Raw genomic sequence first — 22,209 nt, 5'->3', positions numbered from 1 at the left:
AGACTTAGCCCGGGCTACTTCTCATGCATGGTGAATTGTGAATCATCAATAAACCATCATTGGACCGTGAACCAGCTGACCCTGACTCATCATTCGACTTTGTTGCGGTAACTCTACATCAACCCATTGGCACTGGCATAGGCATTCTAACCTAAGAAAAGTGTAAGTTTGTTAAAGTAATTAGAAATAGAGAAAAAAACACAACAGTGGATTACTTTGATATGACTTCACCATAAACCTTGTCTACTGGTGCCCAAAATGGTGACATCTTCCTTGTTTGTGTCTCTGTAGGGTCCAGAGAATGTGTATTGATCCCTAGCAGATCCTGACTTTTGACCTTTGAGGATCTTAGCTTTAGAGACCTTATCTTCTTCTTCACCCATCCTGGCACCATATCAACATGTTCCATCTGTGTCCTGTCACCTATGTTTTTCATGTGCTCATGATTTGGTGCTGTAAAGGAGTGCAGGGGTCACAAGAAAGGAATGTGTTTACTTAACCATATATAAGGGTCTACCGAACAAAGCACTTCGGAGATCTTCACCATCAGGACCACGAAACCTTCCTCGGACAATCTGCAGTGTTCGATTGATGCCTGACTGTTCTCTCCAATAAACATTTCTCATAACCAAGTCGGTGTCTACGAAGATTCCTTTTTCATCAGCACATCTCTACGATCACCAGAAGAAATATACCAAATCTCCTTTTTTCCATTTGTCATTTCTATTAGTGTTGGGAGTGCTTCCCTTTGTTTTTTGTTTAAAAAAAACAAAAAAAAACAGGTGCAGTCTTCTTGTCTCTGTAGCTATCACACTTTGACATTGATGGACTACAAGACGCAAATGACGTCATGCAGTATACACCCCTATCACACTTCATACATTATTGAGACGGTTATACATATGACTTCAGGTGATGCTCCTGGAGACATTAACCAGATCTACATTGAAACAACTCTCTTAAAACATAATCTACATATTTTGAGCCCCTATTCTTGATATGACAAATTACACTAACCACTTGTCTTTATGCTGAACAAAAATAGAAATCTTTTAAGCTAAGGGAAAAACACTACAGTAGCTTAGTGTGTGCCTATGTACCAATCTGTTGCAGTTTGACTGCATCTAAATCGTACCATTGTTTAGCCAGTTCTGGGAAAAGACCAAGGTGATTCGAGAAGATGAGGATAAAAGCTCCAAGATTTCTGTACCTCAGTGCACTCTCACCCAGGCTGAATTCTGCATTCTGCACTCTGACCAGTGTCTTTGAGACCTCAAATAAAAATATTCACATTATTGTTTCTCTGATCTGAATCATCTTTATTTCACTCTCACTGGACAGAATTTTCCACAGCAGATGCTTCCAGCTGCAATGAATATTTCTAAATATGTACATCGACATCAGTTAATAGTTGTTTTGAGTGTTACTTCATAGACTTCCGTGATCACCAACCCACCAGAGGATGAGAAAAACAAGAGAGAGGAGAGCAGTCCCTAGTAGGTCTCCAAGGGCTGTGAGATAGGGTATCGAATAACTATCTGGGTCTTTACCCCGCCGCCAAAGACAGTGGACCATACAGTCAGCTACACAAAGGAGGGAAAAGACCTGAAAGACAAACATGGCTGACACAGTAAGGCAGCTAATAACATTTAAATTATACTAAATCTAATGAAAATCACACTCATAATAATCCCAGATAAAAAATAATATTTTTGCACGAGGTCGCCAAAAGAAGAAATAAGTGACCACTGACAGCCGCCATGTTTATAGTCTTATGAAAGGGGAGAAACTCCTAAATCAAATAATGCCAAACATTCTTTGGACTACAATACCCAGCTGACTTAACAAGCCATGTGTGATGATACTTTTTTGTTTGTTTTTATGCTTTTGGGTGCTTTTTTATTTCTTAGGGTTAAAGGGGATCACTTGTAGTGAAGGGTAAAAGGAAAATTTCCATGTTAATGTTTTCCTTCCTTACGGTTGCAATGTTTGCCTTTCCAGACTAAGTTTCCATGTTAACATTTTCCTTCTTTACGGTTGCAATGTTTACCTTTGTGCTAATAGGCCTGATTGTGATAGTAACCAAGAGGTCTTTGTTTGTTCATGGCCTGAAAGTGGGGGTTTCCAAGGAGTGGGAATGGCTAAAGGACATTGTCTGTTTAAAAAAACATGGCAAAGTACACCTAACCTCTGATAAGAATACCAAAAAGTACATAATGGTGGAAAACGGGGAAAAATGGCTAAATAGAAGGAGGAGCCCGGGGAGGAGTAAACCCAGGCTCCAAATTGTATAAAAGCTGGAGATTTCTTGCTAGATTTCCGACTTAACCCGGGCTACTTCTCATGCATGGTGAATTGTCAAATGACAAATAAACCATCATTGGACCGTAAACCAGCTGACCCTGACTCATTATTCAACTTCGTCGTGGCAACTCTGCTTCAACCCATTGGCACTGGCATAGGCATTCTGACTTAGGAAAAGTGTAAGTTTATTAAGTAATCAGACAGAGAGGAAAAGCCACAACACACTCACCTGAATTACAGAGGCAGCCAAAAAGGCAGCTGTCAAGAGAAAACTTGGCATTGTTTTGGCTCCCTTCATCAGGTGTGAAGAATATAAAAAAATCAACTGGCCAGGGATCACCAGGAGGAGCAGAATCTGAGCCGATCGATGATTTAATCCTGTCACAGAATGCTATGTGTTAGATGGTCGTGGTGGAGTGTGTTTGTGTGCCTGAGTGTTTTACCTGAGCCAAAGAAAATGGAGCAAGGGTTGTAGCACTTCCTTCTATCTGCAGGAACTTCTCCAGGCAGATAATTCAGGTGTAATCCAGTAGAAATACGACTCGACTGGATGGAGACAAGGTTTCCACCAATACCTAAATAGAAAAAAAAAAAAAATCCAATCTCATCCTGTCTGAAGATGAGAGGATATGTGGAGTTGAGGTGAAAGAGGACAACATCGTGATTCTCGGACACTGAAACATGCTTAATATATCATAAGGGTGGCAATGTATGTGTAAAATATCAGCTGTCTGATGGCCCTTTGAAACCCAGACAACTTTGTCAACCTGCGTGCTTCATTGACAGTGCTCCTTGCTGCAAGAAACGTAATACAAGATTATGTTCAACCCTGAGCAAGGCTGTCTTCATCAAGTTGGACTAAATTTTCCTGCATTGCTGCCTAACAGGTGTAGTATATTATTTCCTTGGCTTAGAAAGGTTATGTTATTTTTTAATTAGCTGTGTTATATTAAGAGAAGACCTTGAGACATGAAGTCTACGGGATAACGAAAGTCTCTGCTCTAATGATGATCTGGCAAATGTCATAATGAGTGATTGATGAAGACTTATCTGTACACAGCTGTCTCAATGATGTATGAGATGTGATAACAATGAACATAAAACACTGTATGAAGCCATTAATGCCAGGAGGTTACTGTTACGGAAGAACTAACGAAGTCTGCACCTGTTATGTTTAAAAAACCAAAGCATCCCTGGCACCAATAAAAATTAATGATGGGAAAGAGTTCTTCCTTGCAACTCCCTCGGGAATGCTCACGTTTTTCTCTGTTGTACCGCATCTCTGTTTTGAGAATAAACTTTTTGGACTTGACTCTTCTAAGCTTCTGGCTGGCTCGCCAACTTGACGGGGAGATTTCATTCTTCGTTATATGACATTTGGCTGAATTTTAGATTAAAAGGTTTGGTACATTCTAAAGAAAAGACTCTAATAAATTTGGAACTCTTAAAAGGACTCACCATTAATGATTGGAGCATAAACTATGATTCCTGCCAGGTTTGGATCTGACACAGTCCTCTCCAGAATGAGTCCTCCAATACTTAATGGAATACAAACAAAAATACAGGTTTACCTGCCCAACTAGAACGACTGGGCCTGTTTACATAAACATTAAAATCCAATCATTATCTGGTGTGCTCCAGAAATCTGATAAATGGACTGAAACATTTTAGCCAGTGTTCTAATAACAATCGTTTAGCAGATTTTTATATCAGTCATATCAACAGGTTTAATGATAGTTTGGGTAAACCAGATAGGATTAAAATCAACATAATCATCATTATTAGTAGTGGTGTTGGTAGCCGAGAGGGAAAACAATCCAATTTATTATAAGGTAATATAATTTACATTTTTAACCCTATATCTTAATCCCTGTCAGTGAAGTCAGCACCTGCTGATAACCAGAGCTATGATGATTGGTGTCCAACCAGTGTGGAGTAGAGCCTGACTGGCTGGATGTTTTGAAGCAATGACCACCCAAAGAGGAACCAGACACAAACAGAAGAGCGCCACCAGGTACAACACCGAAGGATAGGAATCTGCAGAAGAAATGAAATCATCACTTTTGTGAACTGATGCTCCTTCGGTTGTGAACTCTGCTTCACAATCAGTTAAAACTGGCAGAAATGAGAGTATTTACAGGGGAGTTAGATGCAACTGTGCAGCTGCTGAGGAGGTCAGCTCAGGTGACCCTCTTGTGATTCTCTTTCTTGTGTGTCAACATGAGACGCTGCACAATGCCAGATATGCACTCTGATGGCTGGAGTGAAACAGATGGTCCAACCTGTTCCAGGACACAATTTCCTGACCAGCTGATATGTAACAAAACTGCATGTTTTTGCCAAAATCTTGCTACTATGTTGGAGCCAAAGGCAGAGAGAAGCATTTGGCTGAGATTAGAGAAGAGACGTGGGAACCTTAAAACAGCCTCACATAGCCAGGGCAAAATAATTAAAAGGCTCCAAAACCTTTCCTTGAATCTTTGTTTACAGCCACCACAGAGCCAGTTTGATTCCTTAAGTGAGATTATAGTTTGCCCCTTCAATTTTTGTTTCTATATATGTTCATCTTTTAATTTGAAGAATGTTCATATGGGAATGACTTCACTTAGGAATGAAGGGTTATTGTTGTTCATTACCCTATAATTGTTTTAATTTCCTTTTTAAAAAAAATAAAAATACATTTTTTGAGAGAGAGTTTGATGTGACAGTCTTCATCATTATTACCTATGTTGGAGTAAGAAAAAAAACTGCAGCCAGCCAGCAAGGCGAGAGTGAGGAGATCCCCAAAGCTGGCTGCCATTGGCGTGGCCATGTTGTCAGGGTTGAAGCCAAAACGTTTGGATCCAAAGACAAATCCCACCATGATGACACCTGGAGAGATATAAAACACACTACATAACAGCATTCTGGTGACTCTCAAATAAGGTGTTGTAAATGTGTTGATGAATTGTTATTTGCCAAAGACCATGAGACCATGCTACATGGACTGTTATTTCAGTTGATCCAAATACATTTTTTAAAAATCCTTTTTGCACTATTTTCATTCCATGACTGTTTCTGCAATAGGTCAGCATATGTAACAGAAAGCAGCTCAGTAATATATGTAAAATTTCTTAAATGAAACAAAATCCCAAGAGGATCGAACCATTAGGAGAATAGTTGTGTCCAATAATGCTGAAATGTACCGGTATTTAAATGTGACATTCACTTGTCCCCTCTCAGGTTTGAGTACCTTGAATCAGAGAAGCCAGGAAAGACGAGGAGATACAAGCTGAACACAGGATCACTACATGCTTGAAGGCCATTTTTCCCTCTGTGGTCCAGCCGAAGACAGTTGACAGCACACAGGCTAACAGGCTGAGCATCGTGGCTTGTAACTGTAACAGGAGAGAGAGCACAAGTCTACAACTTCTGTCAAAATGATTTTGGATCCAAGGGAGTTATGACCATAAGGTCATAAATTCACTGGTTGACCATTCAACATTGATAAAAATCACCCCCCTAATACCCCCATCCCGGGGTATGCTTACACTCTTTTAGGAAGAAATATGCATTAATGTTAACAAACTTGTTGCAACAAAGATGGAAAAAGCAACAATTATTTTTATCTTTTTTTTTTTAACTGAATTTTGCTTGTAATTTTGCCAATGTAAAAATGTACCTGCTTGACTGCCAGATTACCGATGATCAACTTCCACTTTTCCCCGACGGATTGAAATGTTCCTGCATTCACCTAAAAACATATTTATTAATGGCTCAGTCAAATAATTTGCCCAAGAAATTCTAACTTAAATCTAACTTATGATATGTGACATCATTTTGTAGTGAAATTGTTTAATCCGTTCATGGAGAATCATGTCTGGTTGCCTGGGCCTGCCTGATATATATATTTTATTATTATTATTTAATCTTTTTTTTTTTTTTGAAGACTCCAACAGAGCATCTTCAGACATTAAGGTGGTAAAAGGAGGCTCACAGCAGTTGAGAGCCTGGAGGCCAGGGTCATTTCCAGGTTCCCTTTCATGCCTAATAATGCCGGGACCAGGATGAGTAGTGCTGCGATCTCTTGGAAAACATCCCAGGTCTACCATGAAAACACAATGCAGAAGAAGAACAAGAAAATGATTACACTTCCACCCTGTCTGTCTCATTGTCATCCTTCTGACCCATCAGCATCCTTTTCTTTATCTCACCTGAACCACTTCCAGCAGCAGCCCAGCAAACACTGTGCCGAGCCCAGCCAGAAGAAATGGCACCAAAATCTGAACCAGCATGGAGCAGACCGTCTCCGCAGGTGGTCCTTCATCCGCAGTTCTCGCAGTTCTTCTGGGCCTCGATATACCATAGAGTGCGACTGGGAGAAGATAGTCTGTCTCAGTGTACTCTGGCATGTTAGGAGTGCAAATGCCTGCAGGAACGTCGCAATTGGCGCTGGGTAATGTGGATCGGATCGGTCGGCCAGTGTTTTGAGCTGCAGCAACATCCACCGGGAGCCGTTGATTTTGAGATTCTTGAACAATCATGGTGCTAAGTTGTTGAAACGTGTGTCACAATTGGCCTAGTTGGAAATAGACAATGAAAAGCATCAGACTGTCATTAAAACACATGGCAGACTAAAACAAATAGTAAAAACTTGTGTGGTAAATTTCTTCTGGTGGTGGTCGAGAGGTGCTGATGAAGAAGGAATCTTCGTAGACACCGACTTGGTTTTAAGAGATGTTTATTGGAGAGAACAGTCAGTCATCATCGGACGCTGCAGCTTGCCCGAGGGAGGATTTCGTGGTCCTGATGGTGAAGATCTCCAAAGTGCTTTGTTCAGTAGACCCATATATATGGTCAAGTAAACACAATCCTTTCTTGTGACCTCATGACACAATATAACCAACCAAATGGTATAGAGTCCAGTCTGAGAGCCCAAGAGCCTGTGGACCCCTGTACTCCTTCACAGCAATTCCCCTTGGCAGATTAACAAGACATTAAATCACGAGCCCAGAAAAACATAGGTGACAGGACACAAATGGAACATGTTGAGATGGTGCCAGGATGGCTGATAAGATCTCTGAAGCTAAGATCCTCAGAGGTCAAAGTCAGGATCTGCTAGGGATCAATACACATTCTTCAGACACCACACTTGAAATGTGCAGGATTAATAAACAGGTGCATTTTGGTGCAGCCTAGAAAGTTTTAAACTGTCTCCAATCATCATGACAAACTGAGTGTGTTAATACTGACTCTTAAAATCATAAATGTTGGGTCCTGCAGAAATAATGGTTCAGGCTGTTTCCCAGATTGCCTCCATCATCATTCTTTGGGCCTGAGTCTCATCACCAACACTGAGGTCGTTGTCTGACAGAGACAACTGTGGTCAGTTTAACATTCCTGACAAATAACCAGGTGATGCAGGAGCCTGAACAATGGAACAAATATGCTCATTATAGAATTGCTGGAAGACAAGTTATATTTAATTCCTTGGTTGATTTTTTTCTTTGCTTGTATGCATGCATGCTTGTATGCATAACCAAAATTTGTTGATAGCAACAATGCTGCCATGGGAACCTGGAAGATTGATGACCACATGTGTTTGCCCTCTGCCTCCTTTCTTAAAAATATTTATTTTTTTGCATGATTAGTTAGCAGAACACTTTATGTTTTGCTCACGTATTATTTGCCTTAAAAAATAATGATATTCAAACAATGAAGTAACTATAAATTACAATTTTAAAAAAATTCTACGCAAGAGATGCAAATATAATGACCAAGGTACTTTTGACACTTAAAATGTTACATAGAGTGGATGTTCCTATAACCAATGTAAATCCATTCATTACAGCTATTTAAACGTGTTCCCATACATTACTTAAATATTCAGAAGTTAAAAATAACAGGAAAATCCACAGTAACATTGTTAAAAGGCAAATGTTTTAAAAAGGTTAAAAACAACCTACCCTCTGAGAAAAACCATAGATGAAGAAGGCATCTATTCTCGCACTCCACAGCCAGTGTGAGTCTTCCTCTTCGCTGCAGCCTCAGTCATCTGTCAAGAAACTGTCAACACATCACACACACACACACACACACACACACACACACACACACACACACACACACACACACACACCAGAACATAGAAAAACATTAGTTTTAAAAATGTATCCTTATACACTATTTTCTTCCGAGTGTTTACATTTAAATTTTGTTTAAATTTAACAAGATCTTATGTTCCACATGTAAAGTGAGGACAAATAGTTCTTTTCCGCACTCGTTTTCCCATGAGCACTCGCGACAATTCACAAAATCATGAGACCTATCATGGGACCGTGTTGGTACGTCTCTTAGCATCCGTGTTTGGGGTACCTTTGCTGCCAGAATGGCGGTAGAAACGATGACACATGACTGGGAGTTTGATCGTTTTGACGACGGTTCACAGAGTAAGTACAACCATTTGGTCCGACGAGTTGGAAAAATAACTAATATCTCCCTACATTTCAATGCTAGCTTCTGTGGCTAGCTAGACGCTGTAACTCCGGGCACCGTCTATTTACTGGGGTGAATCACCTGTCAGCGTCAAAGGGAAACAAATATTCCTCCAATCGATAATTTTTAAACAATTTAATATGAGTTATATCTCATTTTTTAATTGTGTTGGTTGTCTTAATGAAACAGGCCTGTAGTTACACTAAAACAAAGTTAAGGCAGCTGACAATAACATATTGTTGGGTAATATCAGCTATATTTACTATAGGTCATTGTCTTTTAACACTGTGTGGCAGTTTGCTCACTGTATAAATGCAAGCGGTCAGGATTTTTCCTGTTTGATTTTTATTTATTTTTTGACATTTTGTTGTGTTTGTGTTTGATTTGATCCTGGACAGAAATACACACAGAGGTTCAGCTGAAGAACTACAGCAAGTTTCTGGAGGAATACACATCCCAGCTCAGAGGCATTGAGGAGGCTCTGGATGACACCATTGGAGATGTCTGGGACTTCACCCTGGACCCCATTGCCCTAAAAGTAACACTTAAAAAACTTAAACTTAAAAAACAGAAAGTTGTTTTTTTCCCCCATTTGTTACTATCATTATATTTGTGGAATTTGATTTTCTAACAATTCCTATTCTCCTTTAGCTTCTCCCTTATGAGCAGTCTTCTATATTGGAATTAATAAAAACAGACAATAAGGTAAATAAATATAAATCCTATAGGTTGAGCTTTTAAATTGTTTTGATACCTGCTATTTTTATACTATCTGCAGGTTTTAAATAAAGTCATAACAGTTTATGCTGCTCTCTGCAGTGAAGTGAAAAAGCTTAAGTATGAGGTAAGCATCTGCCGTGCACGTTCCAACCTGAACACACACTCATTATTCAGAGTTTACATATAACTGCACAATTATGTTGAGATTAGTTTTGAATAAGCGGCTGTAACTGAAATGGATTGGAGTGAAGGTCAGCACTACAGAATAGATCAACTGGTTAAAACTGGATAAAAGGTTTGATCTGTTTGATGAGTTGATCTTGTGTAGCTATCTAGTGTATTTCTTTCCTCAGCTTAAAAGTTTATGTTTCTAGTTTAACTTAAAGGCATAGGGTTAATGTCTCCAATAAGTTTTATCTAACAAGAATGTGGCTAAGAACATGTGATTTATGTTTCAAGTTCTGAGCCAAGAGGAATATGGTTATTGTATCCAAGAGTTTCAGTTCTATACATGTGTGCATTCCACTCAGTGAAATATAATTTAATGGTGTATGATGTACGTAGTCAGTGGCTGATAGCTGCATTGTCATCTTAAAGTGCAGGTGAAAGTCCCCAAATTAGATCTGAGGGGCACTAAGGAATCCAGCACCTGACATATCTTTTTAAAAAACCAAAGTGATGCAGACACCAAAAGAAATGGAACATGGGAGAAGAGGTAGACAGATGGAGAAGCCGTCATTATTTCGGACACCAAGAAAAGGTTTATGATGAGATCGTATCAAAGTAATCCACCAATGGGAACAAACTAAGTAAAATTATATAAGCAAAAGAGGTGTGAGGGGTGGTCCCCTACGCTCAGATTTTAAGGTAGACACAAGCTTTGGGTTTTTAGTTCTTCCTTGGAGCTCCCTTGAGATTGCTCACGTTTCTTCTCTGTTGTACATCGCTGTTTTTTGGGGGGAATAAACGTCTTGGACTTGACTCTTCTGAACTCTTGTGCTCACTTGCGTTTTTCTGATCACGAAGACGAGGAAATCTCCATGTCAGCCTCAAGACCTAAAATCAGGTGCTGTCCTCAAACAAATGCATATTTCCTTTCAATAAAATATTTAAAAGCAATATTTTTGGCCAAAGTGATGTGGCGTTTTTCACGTCTTCACCATAAGAAAAGTAGGCTGAGTCCAAGTGAGCACAGGAGTTCAGAAGAGTCAAGTCCAAAACCTACAAATGTGAACATCCCCAAGGGGGCACCAAGGAAGTGCTTAAAACCAAAGCTTGTGTCTCATCTTTTAAACCTTAAAACTCCTTTTGCTCTTGTAAGTTTATTTAATTAATTTCTATTAGTGAATTAATTTGGCACAATAAAAAAAACTTTTCTACTGGTGTCATATGTTATTACATTTTCCTATATATGTCCCTTCCATAGTCTTGGTTCTGTTGGTGTCTTAGATCCTCTTGGGTTTTTTTTTTGTTATTTTTTAAAGGGATAAATCAGGTGCCAGCCTAACTGGCTTCTTTCAAGGCCCAGAGACTAGTGCAGCATCAAAAGGGACTTGGTACCAATAGTTAAAGTGCCGCTCGACGTCAAAGGTTACAGAAATAAGAGTCGGGTAGATTAAAGATACTGTAAAAATTACATGGAAGAGTCAAGCACATAAATAATGTATTAATGAAACTTTGCAGACTACATGGAAGAGTCAGACACATTATATTAAAGTTGTGTTCTGACACAGATGCTGTAGTGAAGAAAGGTAACGGGCATAAGGCGTCAGAGGCAAAATGTGTGGATGTAATATTTAACCTTTAAGTTAACGATTAGACCTTCGTAGTTAATGATTATGCAGACAAAACGTACTAGCCATTGTCACTGTTTGAGCACCTGCTATATGTATACGTGTCACTACTTGAATGTATGCTTTGAGATGGAAAGTCCGGGGAAGTTATCAGAGGGTTAATGGAAAGTATGGGAGTAGCCAAGGCATGGTCTGTTGAGTCTGTTTAAAAAAAAAACCATGTAAGGTACACCTGACTTCTGATAAGTAGGGAAAAAGGTACTTAACGGTGGAAAATGAGTAAAAATAGCTAACCAGAAGGAAGAGCCCGGGGCGGGGTAGCCCCAGGCTCCTTCTCATGCATGGTGAATTGTGGATCGACAATAAACCATCGTTTGGATCGTGAGCCAGCTGACCCTGACTCATCATTCGACTTTGTTGTGGTATCCCCGCACTTCAATTCATTGGCACTGGCATAGGTATATTGATTTAATAAAAACATAAGTTTGAGTGTTTTAGCGTAGGGGAAAATCCACTACAATGCATAAATCTGATACTTGAAGCTAAGAAGAAAGACACTACAGAAATGCAACATGCATTTTGCATATGGGTTTGTGTTTAAGCCATCTGTTATAATGGTGTCAGACATATAGAATAGTGCCAACACACTGGTAAAACTGTATTGTTTGATCTGCAGTAACAAAATGAAATTTAATGTGGTTTTATGTTATTTCGCCCCTGATTTATCTTTATCTTATCTCAGGCAGAGACCAAGTTCTACAGTGGTTTATTGTACTATGGAGAGGGAGGTAAACCGTTTCTACATGAATTTATTCTAGATTTTAATACATTGTTAATTAATAAATTGATACAAAGATGCAAATGCACATTTGTGTCACAGTGTCTGACACCAGTATTGTTGAAGGAGAGCTGCAGATTCAAATGGGCAGATTCATCTCATTCCTTCAGGTAAAATAATATAACTAATTTTTAAATTTATAGAAATATATATATATGTGTTTGTGTGTGTGTGTGTGTGTGTGTGTGTGTGTGTGTGTATACACACACTTTGAAGTATTTTAATTACAGATAACATAATTTCTTTTGTTTCTCTTGGATAGGAGTTATCATGTTTTGTATCAAGATGTTATGAAGTGGTGGTCAACATTGTTCACCAGCTGGCTGCCCTCTACAATAACAAGTAAGATGCAGTGTCGTCGAATCCTTACTCAAATCCTCAGAAGTGTATTCAGGCAGGCGCACCAACAAAGTTCACCACACAAGTTGAGACCAACGATCAGACACGTACTCTGCCGCGCTGACCCGGAGACTCTCACTCTACCCCGGCGTTGTCTCTTTTTATTAAAATACAGACATGGTTACACAGCAGGAGACATATCTTAGTTACATAGACTGCATCAGCAACACTACTCACACAGGCAGGGGTGAGTTTGTCCTTGCCGGGTCACATTGCTCATGTTTTGACGACACATTTTTTTTTACCATGGTACCGTATCACACATGTCCAAGGCCATGTGGGTGCAGAGGCGTCTTTGACTTCATTCTCAGCATACGCAGAGGCGCACAGGCCTGACCAGCCTAACCTAAGCAGATATCACACATTATTGTTTTGTCCTCCTTCTTACTAAACATGCTGACACACAGACCTGTTCCCTCACTCCACTTTACCACTTTTAATCCTTCTCGTATTACATACGAAACTACTCTCTTCTACTTTTATTAGAATAACAATAACATAATAATGCAATTAACGATATTTCACCACAGCAGCAACTACAACTTCACTTACTCTTAGTAATAACTGAATGCCCGCATTAAAAAGCTGTGTGTTTTTCCTCCTGTGTAGGGGTCCACCAAAGGTTATTGAGTCATCTGGTGTCCATTTTCAGGTGAGTGATAACGGGACAGTTCACCCAAACCTGAATAATCCCTTTTAAATTCACACCCACGGCTTCAACCCTGTTCCCTGAAGAGAATTGTGTTTATCTTGTTACCATGTGTTCTACCATATGTTTCTGTTTTCTGTTAGAAGTAGTTTAGAAGTTGGTAGAATTGGGATGGTAGAATCGTTAGCAAGTGTAATAAAGATCAGTGACCCTTCCTTGACATGATTGTTGTTTAGACAGTTGGAATCAGGAGGAGACACTCAGACGGGGAGTGTTAAACAGACATTGTAAAACGTGACAGCATAGTTTACTGGTGTTGATAGTTCCTCTGCAAGAACTGTCAACTTTGACCTTGACCAATTGACTTTGTTATTGTAGGGTTATGAACTGGCCCGGAGCTCTGTAATATTTGTATCTTGAATCTTTGAATGAAGACTTCAAGAAGAAAAAATTGGTTCTATTTGTTAAATACATTTTGAAATTGGCATTTTTCTTCTTGAAGTCTTCATTCAAAGATTCAAGATACAAATATTACAGAGCTCCAGGCCAGTTCATAACCCTACAATCCTGTAGTGCCATTCAGGTTTCTCTGTTAAATGTGAAAATGGTGCCAGCTACTAGTAGCTGTTGTTAATTATATAAGATGTAATATTAATTGTTATCTTGTCAGCATTATAACTAACTTGGATTTGTATAAACCATTCTGTATTCCCCTTGCAGGTCGTATACGAACACCTTGGGGAGTTGTTGGTTGTGCTTCTTACACTGGATGAAATTATGGAAAATCATGCCACACTGAAGGATCATTGGAAGATGTATAAAAGGTACAGACACACAGAAACCAGCACTGAGTCAAAAGGTTCTCAAAGATTTTGGCATATTTAACATTACTGTAAAACTGACTGTTATCTGTAATTGTACAGTGACAGTCATTGTGGTGTTATATTTGAGTATGTTTAAATCTGTTTAAATTTTCTGCCCAATTATCTGCTTTGTTTTTGACAGGTTGTTAAAATCTGTGCACCACAACCCTGGAAAGTTCTCTATCCCTGAAGAGAAGCTGAAACCTTTTGAGAAACTTCTGCTTAGGCTTGAGGGACAACTCCTGGATGGCATGATACTGCAGGTGTGTGTGCGTGTGTGGGCGTGTGTGTGGTGCGCGTGTGTGTGTGTGTGTTTAAGGGGGGAAAAAAAATCTAATTTATTGTGTGTGTGTGTGTGTGTGTTTAAGGGGGAAAAAAAGTCTAATTTGTTTGTTGAAGGGAACCCCAGTGATGTGTTTTATTTCTGCAGTTGAGGACTGTTCGCACCATTAACCCTGTGATGCACATCTCTTTTTAACAGGCCTGTTTGGAGCAGAGGTTCGATGCTGAAGTGGTCACTGTCTCAAAAAACGGTGCCTTTGCTGAGGAGTTTGCCTTCAATATTCGCACCATCTTCACTAATGTTGAGTCAAAAATTGGTCCGTTTCTGTTTTTTGGATTATTTGTTTGATTTTCTTGAGACATTTTTCAAGTAAAGTCCATTTGTACTTGCAGGTGAACCATCGGAGATTGACCAGAGAGATAAATATTCTCTCATCTGCGGTCTGTTTGTGCTTCACTTCCACATTTTCAGGACTGTGGACAAGAAGCTTTACAAATCATTGCTGGATATCTGTAAAAAGGTGGGTTATTGTTTTTGCTGCCTCTCCCCACAGCTCGTCTTTATCAGTCTTTTGTCCAAAGTCATGCCTGTCACATTGATGAATGTTTTCGTCTTCCTCTAGGTTCCCGCCATCACACTGACTGCAAACATCATCTGGTTTCCTGACACTTTTCTTATCAATAAGGTCCCAGCCGCAGCGAAACTGATGGATAAGAAAAGTCTGCAAAGCATCCGAGCACAGAGAGACGCCTACCTTCTGCAACGATCTCAGACACTGACAAAGTCCGTGGTGCCAGATCACATTCATCTTTAATCTGTCAAAGTAAAATGTTCATTTTCAGAATCAAAACACATCCTTTTTCAGGGACGTTCAGTCTTATTACGTGTTTGTGGCATCGTGGATGATGAAGATGGAGTCCATATTGTCCAAAGAGCATCAAAACGACAAGCTGACAGAAGACCTTAACAGCAGATGTAATGTGTTCGTGCAGGTACTTTTTAAATCAAGATTTTTATGTATTTTTTTTTTTTATCACAACAGTAGAAACTTTATTTAAAAATTCATATGTGGTGTGTAGATGTATAAAATGGCTTCACTAATGGTTCCTTCTGTGTTTTGTGCTCCTCACAGGGTGTCCTGTATGCATATAGCATCGGCACCATTATTAGAACCACAATGAACATGCACATGTCAATGCAGCGGCCCATGACCAAAACGTCTGTCAAAGCTCTGTGTCGCCTGGTGGAATTGCTCAAGGTGTGTGTCAGTGTCTGTCTGTGCTACATGATTTTGGTTGGTCCTCACTACTTCAAAGGACTGTTTGAGGGTTGGTCTTTAAAGTTAAATTGCACACACAGGCTACAAGGAATATGATAAGAATGAAAAATTAAATGGAAGGTAAACCATGTTTTTCCAATGATGCATTGAGTTTGTTTAGTAAAATTATTGCTGTTAGAAAATGTACTTTAGTTGTAAATGCAAATAGTATAGTTTTAGACGTATGCATCATGTTTATCTGTGACAGTGAGAAAAACTCCAGATGTAGCTGAAGCCATTGTTGTAAATCTTCTCCTGGTGGTAGCCGAGATGTGTTGATGAGGAAGGAATCTTCGCAGACACCGACTTGGTTATCAAAGATGTTTATTGGAGAGAACAGTCAGGTATCAATCGAACACTGCAGTTTGTCCGAGGGAGGTTTCGCGGTCCCGATGGTGAAGAACTCCGAGGTGTCTTCATCGTCACCTCCTTCTTATACAGTCCAGTAAACACATTCTTTACTGATGAGCTCACGCTATACCGTATGGTCAACCCAATGGTCTGGTGTTCAGTTATGACCAAAAAAGGGAATAGTGAAGATGCTTCATGCTACACATCCTCCTAGTGAGAATCACCGGGGGCCCACAGGCTCCAGTGTCATCTTTTAGCAGCTCCTATTACCTAAAGAAAGAAGACACCGGACACACATGTGGAGGATGTCCTAATATGGTGCTTAGGTTGGCTGTTAAACACATTACGGCCTTACAGATGTAAAGCCTGCATAGAACGGGTCAGATACTACACCATATATAGATTACATGAATGTAGAATGTAGCTTAGTATTGTCGGATCTACAGCAAGATCGTCCAGCCCTACATGTCCTTGCATCTTCATTCATCGGTCAGGACAGATCACACTGGGTTAGATAGTTTATTGGCAAATTACAAAGCTTCAGGGTCTCTTCAAGCACAAAGCCTGTCTGTCAGATCGGTTCCCTGAAAGACTAGTTAGGTCAAGTGTCATTGTCATTAACCCCTCCCAATTAGCTGACATCTGGATGTAATCTATTTAGACAGAGCTTGTTGCCTTGGCCTTCTGTTCAACTTACTGACAATGTAACATTAGCATTGCAAACACAGGATTTTGTGCATCTTGTCATTTAACTCAACCTGTGCCACTTGAGCTATTAATCACATGGGCCACTGTGGTATATTTCTTCTGGTGGTAGTTGAGAGGTGTTGATGAGGAAGGAATCTTCGTATACAAACAGTCAGGTATCAATCAGACGCTGCAGTTTGGCCGAGGGAGGTTTCATGGTCCAAATGGTGAAGATCTCTGAAGTGCTTACTTCAATAGCTCCTTCTTATATGGTCAAGTAAAGACATTCTTCTTTGATATATACGGTAGCCAACCAAATGGTGTATATATATAGCCAACCAAATGGTATAGATTCCAGTTATTACCAACAGTGGAAGTCCTCATGGTGCACATCCTCATGTGAAGAACAATCAGGAGCCTCTGGGCAACAGCATCCCCCGCTTAGCAGCTGCTCATACAAAAAACAAGACATCCTTTAAGAGCTAATGAAAAGGCAAAGGTCACAGGACACACATGGAACATATCCTGAGATGGTGCAAGGCTGGCTGAAAAAAAAGTTGAGGTCATACAGAGGTCAAGGCGTGCAGACAAAAGAGATACAGGCTTCAGATACTACACCACATTCTGACAATGACAATATACTTCCTGTGTGTACCTTCACGTAATGATCTGAGATGGAGTCGCCATTTGTCTGATCTGAATCATCTTTATTTCACTCTCACTGGACAAAAAGAATTTTCTACAATTTGCAATTTTAAGTATAAATCCTCACAAAGATGGAAGTGTGTGTGTGTGTGTGTGTTTACATGGTTCTGATGCATGTGTGTTCACCTCCAGGCAGTGGAGCACACATTCCACAGGCGGTCCATGGTTGTAGCAGACTCTGTCTCTCACATCACCCAGCAGCTGCAGTCACAGGCCCTCAACGCCATAGGTGTCGCCAAGGTGAATGACGGCAACTTGTTTCCCATCAAAATAGCTATTTCAATGAAAATCCCAACTGTTTCCTTTCTTTCAGAAAAGGGTGATCTCTGACAAAAAGTACAGCGAACAGCGGCTCGATGTTCTTTCCAGTTTGGTGCTGGCAGAAAACGCTCTTAATGGACCGAGCACAAAGGAGCGGCTGCTGGTGGTGTTCCTGGCACTGTGTGTCGGCACTCAGCTGGTGTGTTCTGCGTTCGTCTGCCTGAGCGTAGCTGCGTCTGCTCCCTCCTATTGTACGCGTTACTTAACATGTGAAACATCTGTCTCGTAGAAAACCTTTAAAGACGAAGAGCTGCTGCCGCTGCAGCTTGTTCTGAAGAAGTTGGAACTGATCAGCGAGTTAAGGGAAAGGTGGGTTGACATCATTCCTGGTGCTGAGAGAAGAACAGACTAAACACCGAGTGTCTCTGCCTCCATATCAAACATTTATTACTAGCAATCGCGCTCTATGCTAACCTGAACTGATTTCCTTTATCTCTCAGGGTCAAGCTGCAGTGCGACTGTAGCTTCCTTTACTGGCACCGAGCTGTGTTTCCCATCTACCTAGATGATGTGTATGACAATGCTGTAGATGCAGCACGAATACATGTGAGTTGTGTTGTGCTGTTTCACCACTGCTGGTTGTTGTGGAGACTGAATATAAAATAGGAGACAAACAGCAGTGAATGGACGGTGGTCTGATTTTTTTTGTTACAGTTAGCAGACACAGGTTGGTGGACAAAAAGCTGTTTTAACAGAAGCTTCTGGGAAAATCTTACTTTTTAGTTGCAACCACAAAATGTACATAAACATGATTACTTTCAGATGAGTCTCAAAAACATCAAAAGAAGTAGACTTAAGTTGGCGGTAGAAAAGCGACGGGTGGCGTTCAAGCAAGACTCAAACCTGTACAAAATCATGTTGTTTCCTTCCTACTCAGTATTTTTAAATAACTTTTTTCCCCTCATCCTCTCTTGATTGGCTTTCCCGTGGTCACAGTACATGTTTAGTGCACTGAGGGACAGCGTGCCCTCAATGTTGCATGCCAAACACATGGAGTCATGTGATCAGCTGCTGGAGAGCTATGACAAAGAGATCATGGACGTGTTCAACGAGGTGAGAAGAGACGAAATAAACCAGGGTGTGGTGTCAGAGCGACACCTCCGTGAAATACCTAATTCAGGTCAAAACTTTGACCACCCCATTCTTTTTTTTTTTGACCTGCCACAGCACTTGCTGGACAAGCTGTGTAAGGAGATCGAGAAAGACCTGCGTCTGTCTGTGCACACCCACCTGAAGCTGGACGACAGGAACCCTTTCAAAGTCGGCATGAAGGACCTGGCTCACTTCTTCTCCCTCAAACCTATTCGATTCTTCAACCGCTTCATCCACATCAAAGGTGCTGGTATTTCCTTTTCATTCATGTGGTGTTTGACTGTAATAAGGATGTTTTATCCCTGTGGTCAACACTGAAGGGAACAAGGTCTGCTCTATAATACTGGCAGTGCTGAGGCTGAAGCCATAACCTCTCCTCCCCTGTAGCCTACGTGACCCACTATCTAGACAAGACCTTCTACAACCTGACCACGGTAGCGCTCCACGACTGGGCCACCTACAGTGAGATGAGAAACCTGGCCACGCAGCGCTACGGGCTCCCCATGACGGAGGCACACCTGCCTAGCCAGACCCTGGAGCAGGTTTTGTGTTACTGCTCACCACTGATTAGGTTTTTATTAAGGTGACACATGGTCCGCTAACTGCCTTTTAACACGATCTCCTCAGGGTTTGGATGTACTGGAGATCATGAGGAATATTCACGTCTTTGTCTCACGGTACCTTTATAACCTCAACAACCAGGTGGGTCCTGTTCCTTCGCTGTCTTTATGTTAAACCAAGCATTTGTCTCCGTGTCCTAAACTGCATTTTCTTTCTTGAAGATTTTCATTGAGAAGGCAAGTAACAATAAGCACTTGAACACCATCAACATCCGTCACATCGCCAACTCCATCCGGACCCACGGCACAGGCATAATGAACACCACGGTAAGTGGACAGGAAGGCGTCGGTGCCTTTGCCCCTCAGATCTGACCGTTTGTTGGTTTGTTCCATCAGGTTAATTTTACCTACCAGTTCCTGCGGAAGAAGTTTTACATATTCAGCCAGTTCATGTACGATGAGCACATCAAGTCCAGACTCATCAAGGACATCCGATTCTACAGAGAAACAAAGGATCAATCTGATCAGAAGGTAGGAGGACCGGGGGGGGGTTGATCTGTGTAGTCAGTCCCTGACCTTTTAGCCACCTGTTGTTTTTATTGTAGTATCCATTTGAGCGAGCAGAGAAGTTTAACCGTGGCATCAGGAAGCTGGGCATCACTCCTGATGGACAGAGCTACCTGGACCAGTTCAGACAGCTCATCAGCCATATCGGTGAGGCCGATTTAGATCAAGGTTTTGGCTCACAATCTACCGACAGCACATCTGCATGAGACAAAGCTGTTACGCCACCTACTTTCAGGGAACGCCATGGGCTACGTCCGAATGATCCGCTCCGGAGGCCTCCATTGTTGCAGCAGTGCTATCAGGTACTGAGAGCTGTTTTTGCCCTTTCGGCTGTTTATGACATGTTTGCCACTGGAGGTGTTTTTTTTGTGTTATCTCAAGGTTTGTTCCCGACCTTGAGGACATCGTCAACTTTGAAGAACTGGTGAAGGAGGAAGGATTATCGGAGGAGACACAGAGAGCTGCCAGGTATTAAACAAACTCCACAGACTGGGATTCTTGTTCCAGTGTCTCCTATAGTTGATGTTTGCGGCACATAGTGTGACCTATTTCTGCCAATGTTCAATAGGAAGGTATTTTGTCATTCACCCACAACGCCTGTAGGGGGCGCTGCAATACAATATAAGACAACTATTCTATGCACACATTTTTCTTTTTTTCCCAGTGTTCTAGATTCAGTTTTGGGGGACTTGACCAGCAACTCTGCAGAGGGGACTGAGTATTTCAAGATGCTGGTTGCTGTATTTGCCCCCGAGTTCCGCAGTGCCAAAAACATGCACCTGAGGAACTTCTACATGATTGTACCCCCACTGGTTGGTTCAAGGACACTTCATTTGTTTTTTGTGTTACCACCTGCTCTGTGTTTGTGGGATTTGCATCCCGTGCAGCAGTTCTAAATTGTAAAAATCACAAATCCCTCCTGTAGACGGTGAACTTCGTGGAACATTCCATCAGCTGCAAAGAAAAACTCAACAAGAAGAACAAAACTGGAGCTGCTTTCACAGACGATGGCTTTGCAATGGGTATGTTGCAGTATGAACTAAGTGGCCATCACTGGAGCAGCACTCGTGCTCCTTTCTGATGGCTGCACCCCTCGATCTTACAGGTGTGGCCTACATACTGAAGCTGCTGGACCAGTACTTGGAGTTTGACTCATTGCACTGGTTCCAGTCCGTCAGAGATAAGTACAGGAAAGAAATTAACGCCGTGGTGAAGGAGCAGAACATCCAATCCACAAGCCAGGATGAAAAGTTGCTGCAAACGATGAATCTCACTCAGAAGCGGCTGGACATATACCTACAGGTACATTCAGAATCTCAGATGATCCTCGGGCAGATTCTAAAGGCCTACCTCACACCCCTTTCTCCTCAGGAGTTTGAGCTGCTCTACTTCTCACTAAGCAGTGCCCGGATCTTCTTCAGAGCAGACAAGACGGCGGCCGAGGAGTCCCTGGAGAAGAAAGACAAGGGTGAGGAGGAGGCGGCGTGATAACTGATGGCCTCTTTAATTATGTAAAATCCTCATACAGGCTTTTCTTAGCCATGCCAGTAATGAATGATGACCGCTGTGCTTCTACATCCGCCTTTCTGCTCCCAATAGATGAAGCTGCCAGAGGAGGGGCTTCAGCCAGTTCCACACCGGCCGAGCCCGCCACAAAGTGACCCTCACTGTGACCCTCACCGAGCGTTAGCGTCAGACATGTACAGAAGACCTCCTGCGGCAGAGCTCTCTGGAGCATGCTTAGGTGTGTAATTCAGGGAGAGACAGCCCAGACTCCCCTGACACAGAGACTGATTTAGTTAGAGAAATGCGACGTTCCCCTTTTATCTCCAGAAACGCCAGCTCTGGAGCGATGACGGCGGCTAACACACTCAGACTGGATTTGTAGCATTTATACCAACAGGTGGTGTGAAAGTGAAACTCTCGTCTGCCTTTTGATACTCGTCTGAGCTGAATTATTTTTCTACAGTAGAAGCCTCGGCCGCGTGTCCTCTAATAGAGACTAATTTGCATCTCAGTTTTATTACGTGGTATTTCTTTGTTGCAAAACGCTATCTGTGACTTACTGTTCATGGCCTTCGAATGGTAGCTTTGCTCATATTTTTGTGTAATCCTAGGAGAGCAATGACCATCTGAATGTTTTCACTGTATAATCATCTTGCTACTAAACTTGTTTTTGTCCTTTTCATGAGTTGTCTGAAATGTCCACGTGCCTTTTTCTGGATAAAGTTTCTTCATCCTCGAGTTGGCAGTTACGTTCTTCCTGTTTTTGCTACATTTGAGAG

The 22,209-nt window shown here is 41.3% G+C and overlaps 2 protein-coding genes and 1 long non-coding RNA gene across 4 annotated transcripts; 2 read left to right on the top strand and 1 right to left on the bottom strand.

The window, feature by feature from the left end:
* On the top strand, nt 1-630 carry LOC115251114 (uncharacterized). The gene is made up of 2 exons (XR_003889670.1): nt 1-162; nt 292-630. It is a non-coding gene; the product is annotated as an uncharacterized lncRNA (long non-coding RNA).
* A 665-nt stretch (nt 631-1,295) lies between these two features.
* LOC101062980 (solute carrier family 41 member 2-like) lies at nt 1,296-8,338 on the bottom strand. 2 transcript variants are annotated; one of them, XM_029841150.1, is made up of 11 exons: nt 8,250-8,338; nt 6,498-6,862; nt 6,281-6,388; nt 5,966-6,037; nt 5,537-5,681; nt 5,029-5,175; nt 4,194-4,341; nt 3,763-3,842; nt 2,748-2,879; nt 2,534-2,682; nt 1,296-1,605 (listed from the first exon to the last, which is right to left on the bottom strand). In XM_029841150.1, the coding sequence occupies exons 2-11, from the start codon at nt 6,825-6,827 to the stop codon at nt 1,429-1,431; spliced, it is 1,488 nt and encodes a 495-aa protein (XP_029697010.1). In that variant the 5' UTR covers nt 6,828-6,862; nt 8,250-8,338; the 3' UTR covers nt 1,296-1,428.
* A 247-nt stretch (nt 8,339-8,585) lies between these two features.
* Nucleotides 8,586-22,168, top strand: washc4 (WASH complex subunit 4). The gene is made up of 33 exons (XM_003967378.2): nt 8,586-8,732; nt 9,177-9,316; nt 9,430-9,483; nt 9,557-9,622; nt 12,034-12,079; nt 12,172-12,239; nt 12,392-12,471; nt 13,138-13,180; nt 13,898-14,001; nt 14,183-14,303; nt 14,522-14,639; nt 14,716-14,843; nt 14,946-15,106; nt 15,189-15,315; nt 15,456-15,581; nt 17,517-17,624; nt 17,698-17,844; nt 17,935-18,014; nt 18,146-18,251; nt 18,642-18,758; nt 18,873-19,041; nt 19,185-19,339; nt 19,425-19,499; nt 19,580-19,684; nt 19,754-19,888; nt 19,963-20,071; nt 20,160-20,226; nt 20,306-20,392; nt 20,589-20,736; nt 20,850-20,946; nt 21,030-21,226; nt 21,296-21,392; nt 21,524-22,168. Exons 1-33 carry the CDS (start codon nt 8,672-8,674, stop codon nt 21,583-21,585), a joined length of 3,504 nt encoding a protein of 1,167 aa, XP_003967427.2. The 5' UTR covers nt 8,586-8,671; the 3' UTR covers nt 21,586-22,168.
* Nucleotides 22,169-22,209: the final 41 nt, after the last annotated feature.

The sequence above is a fragment of the Takifugu rubripes genome, chromosome 9 (assembly GCF_901000725.2).
Source record: "Takifugu rubripes chromosome 9, fTakRub1.2, whole genome shotgun sequence".
Lineage (NCBI taxonomy): Eukaryota > Metazoa > Chordata > Actinopteri > Tetraodontiformes > Tetraodontidae > Takifugu > Takifugu rubripes.
The sequence above is the reverse complement of the archived record's forward strand: the minus strand, read 5'-3'. Positions and strand labels throughout refer to the sequence as shown.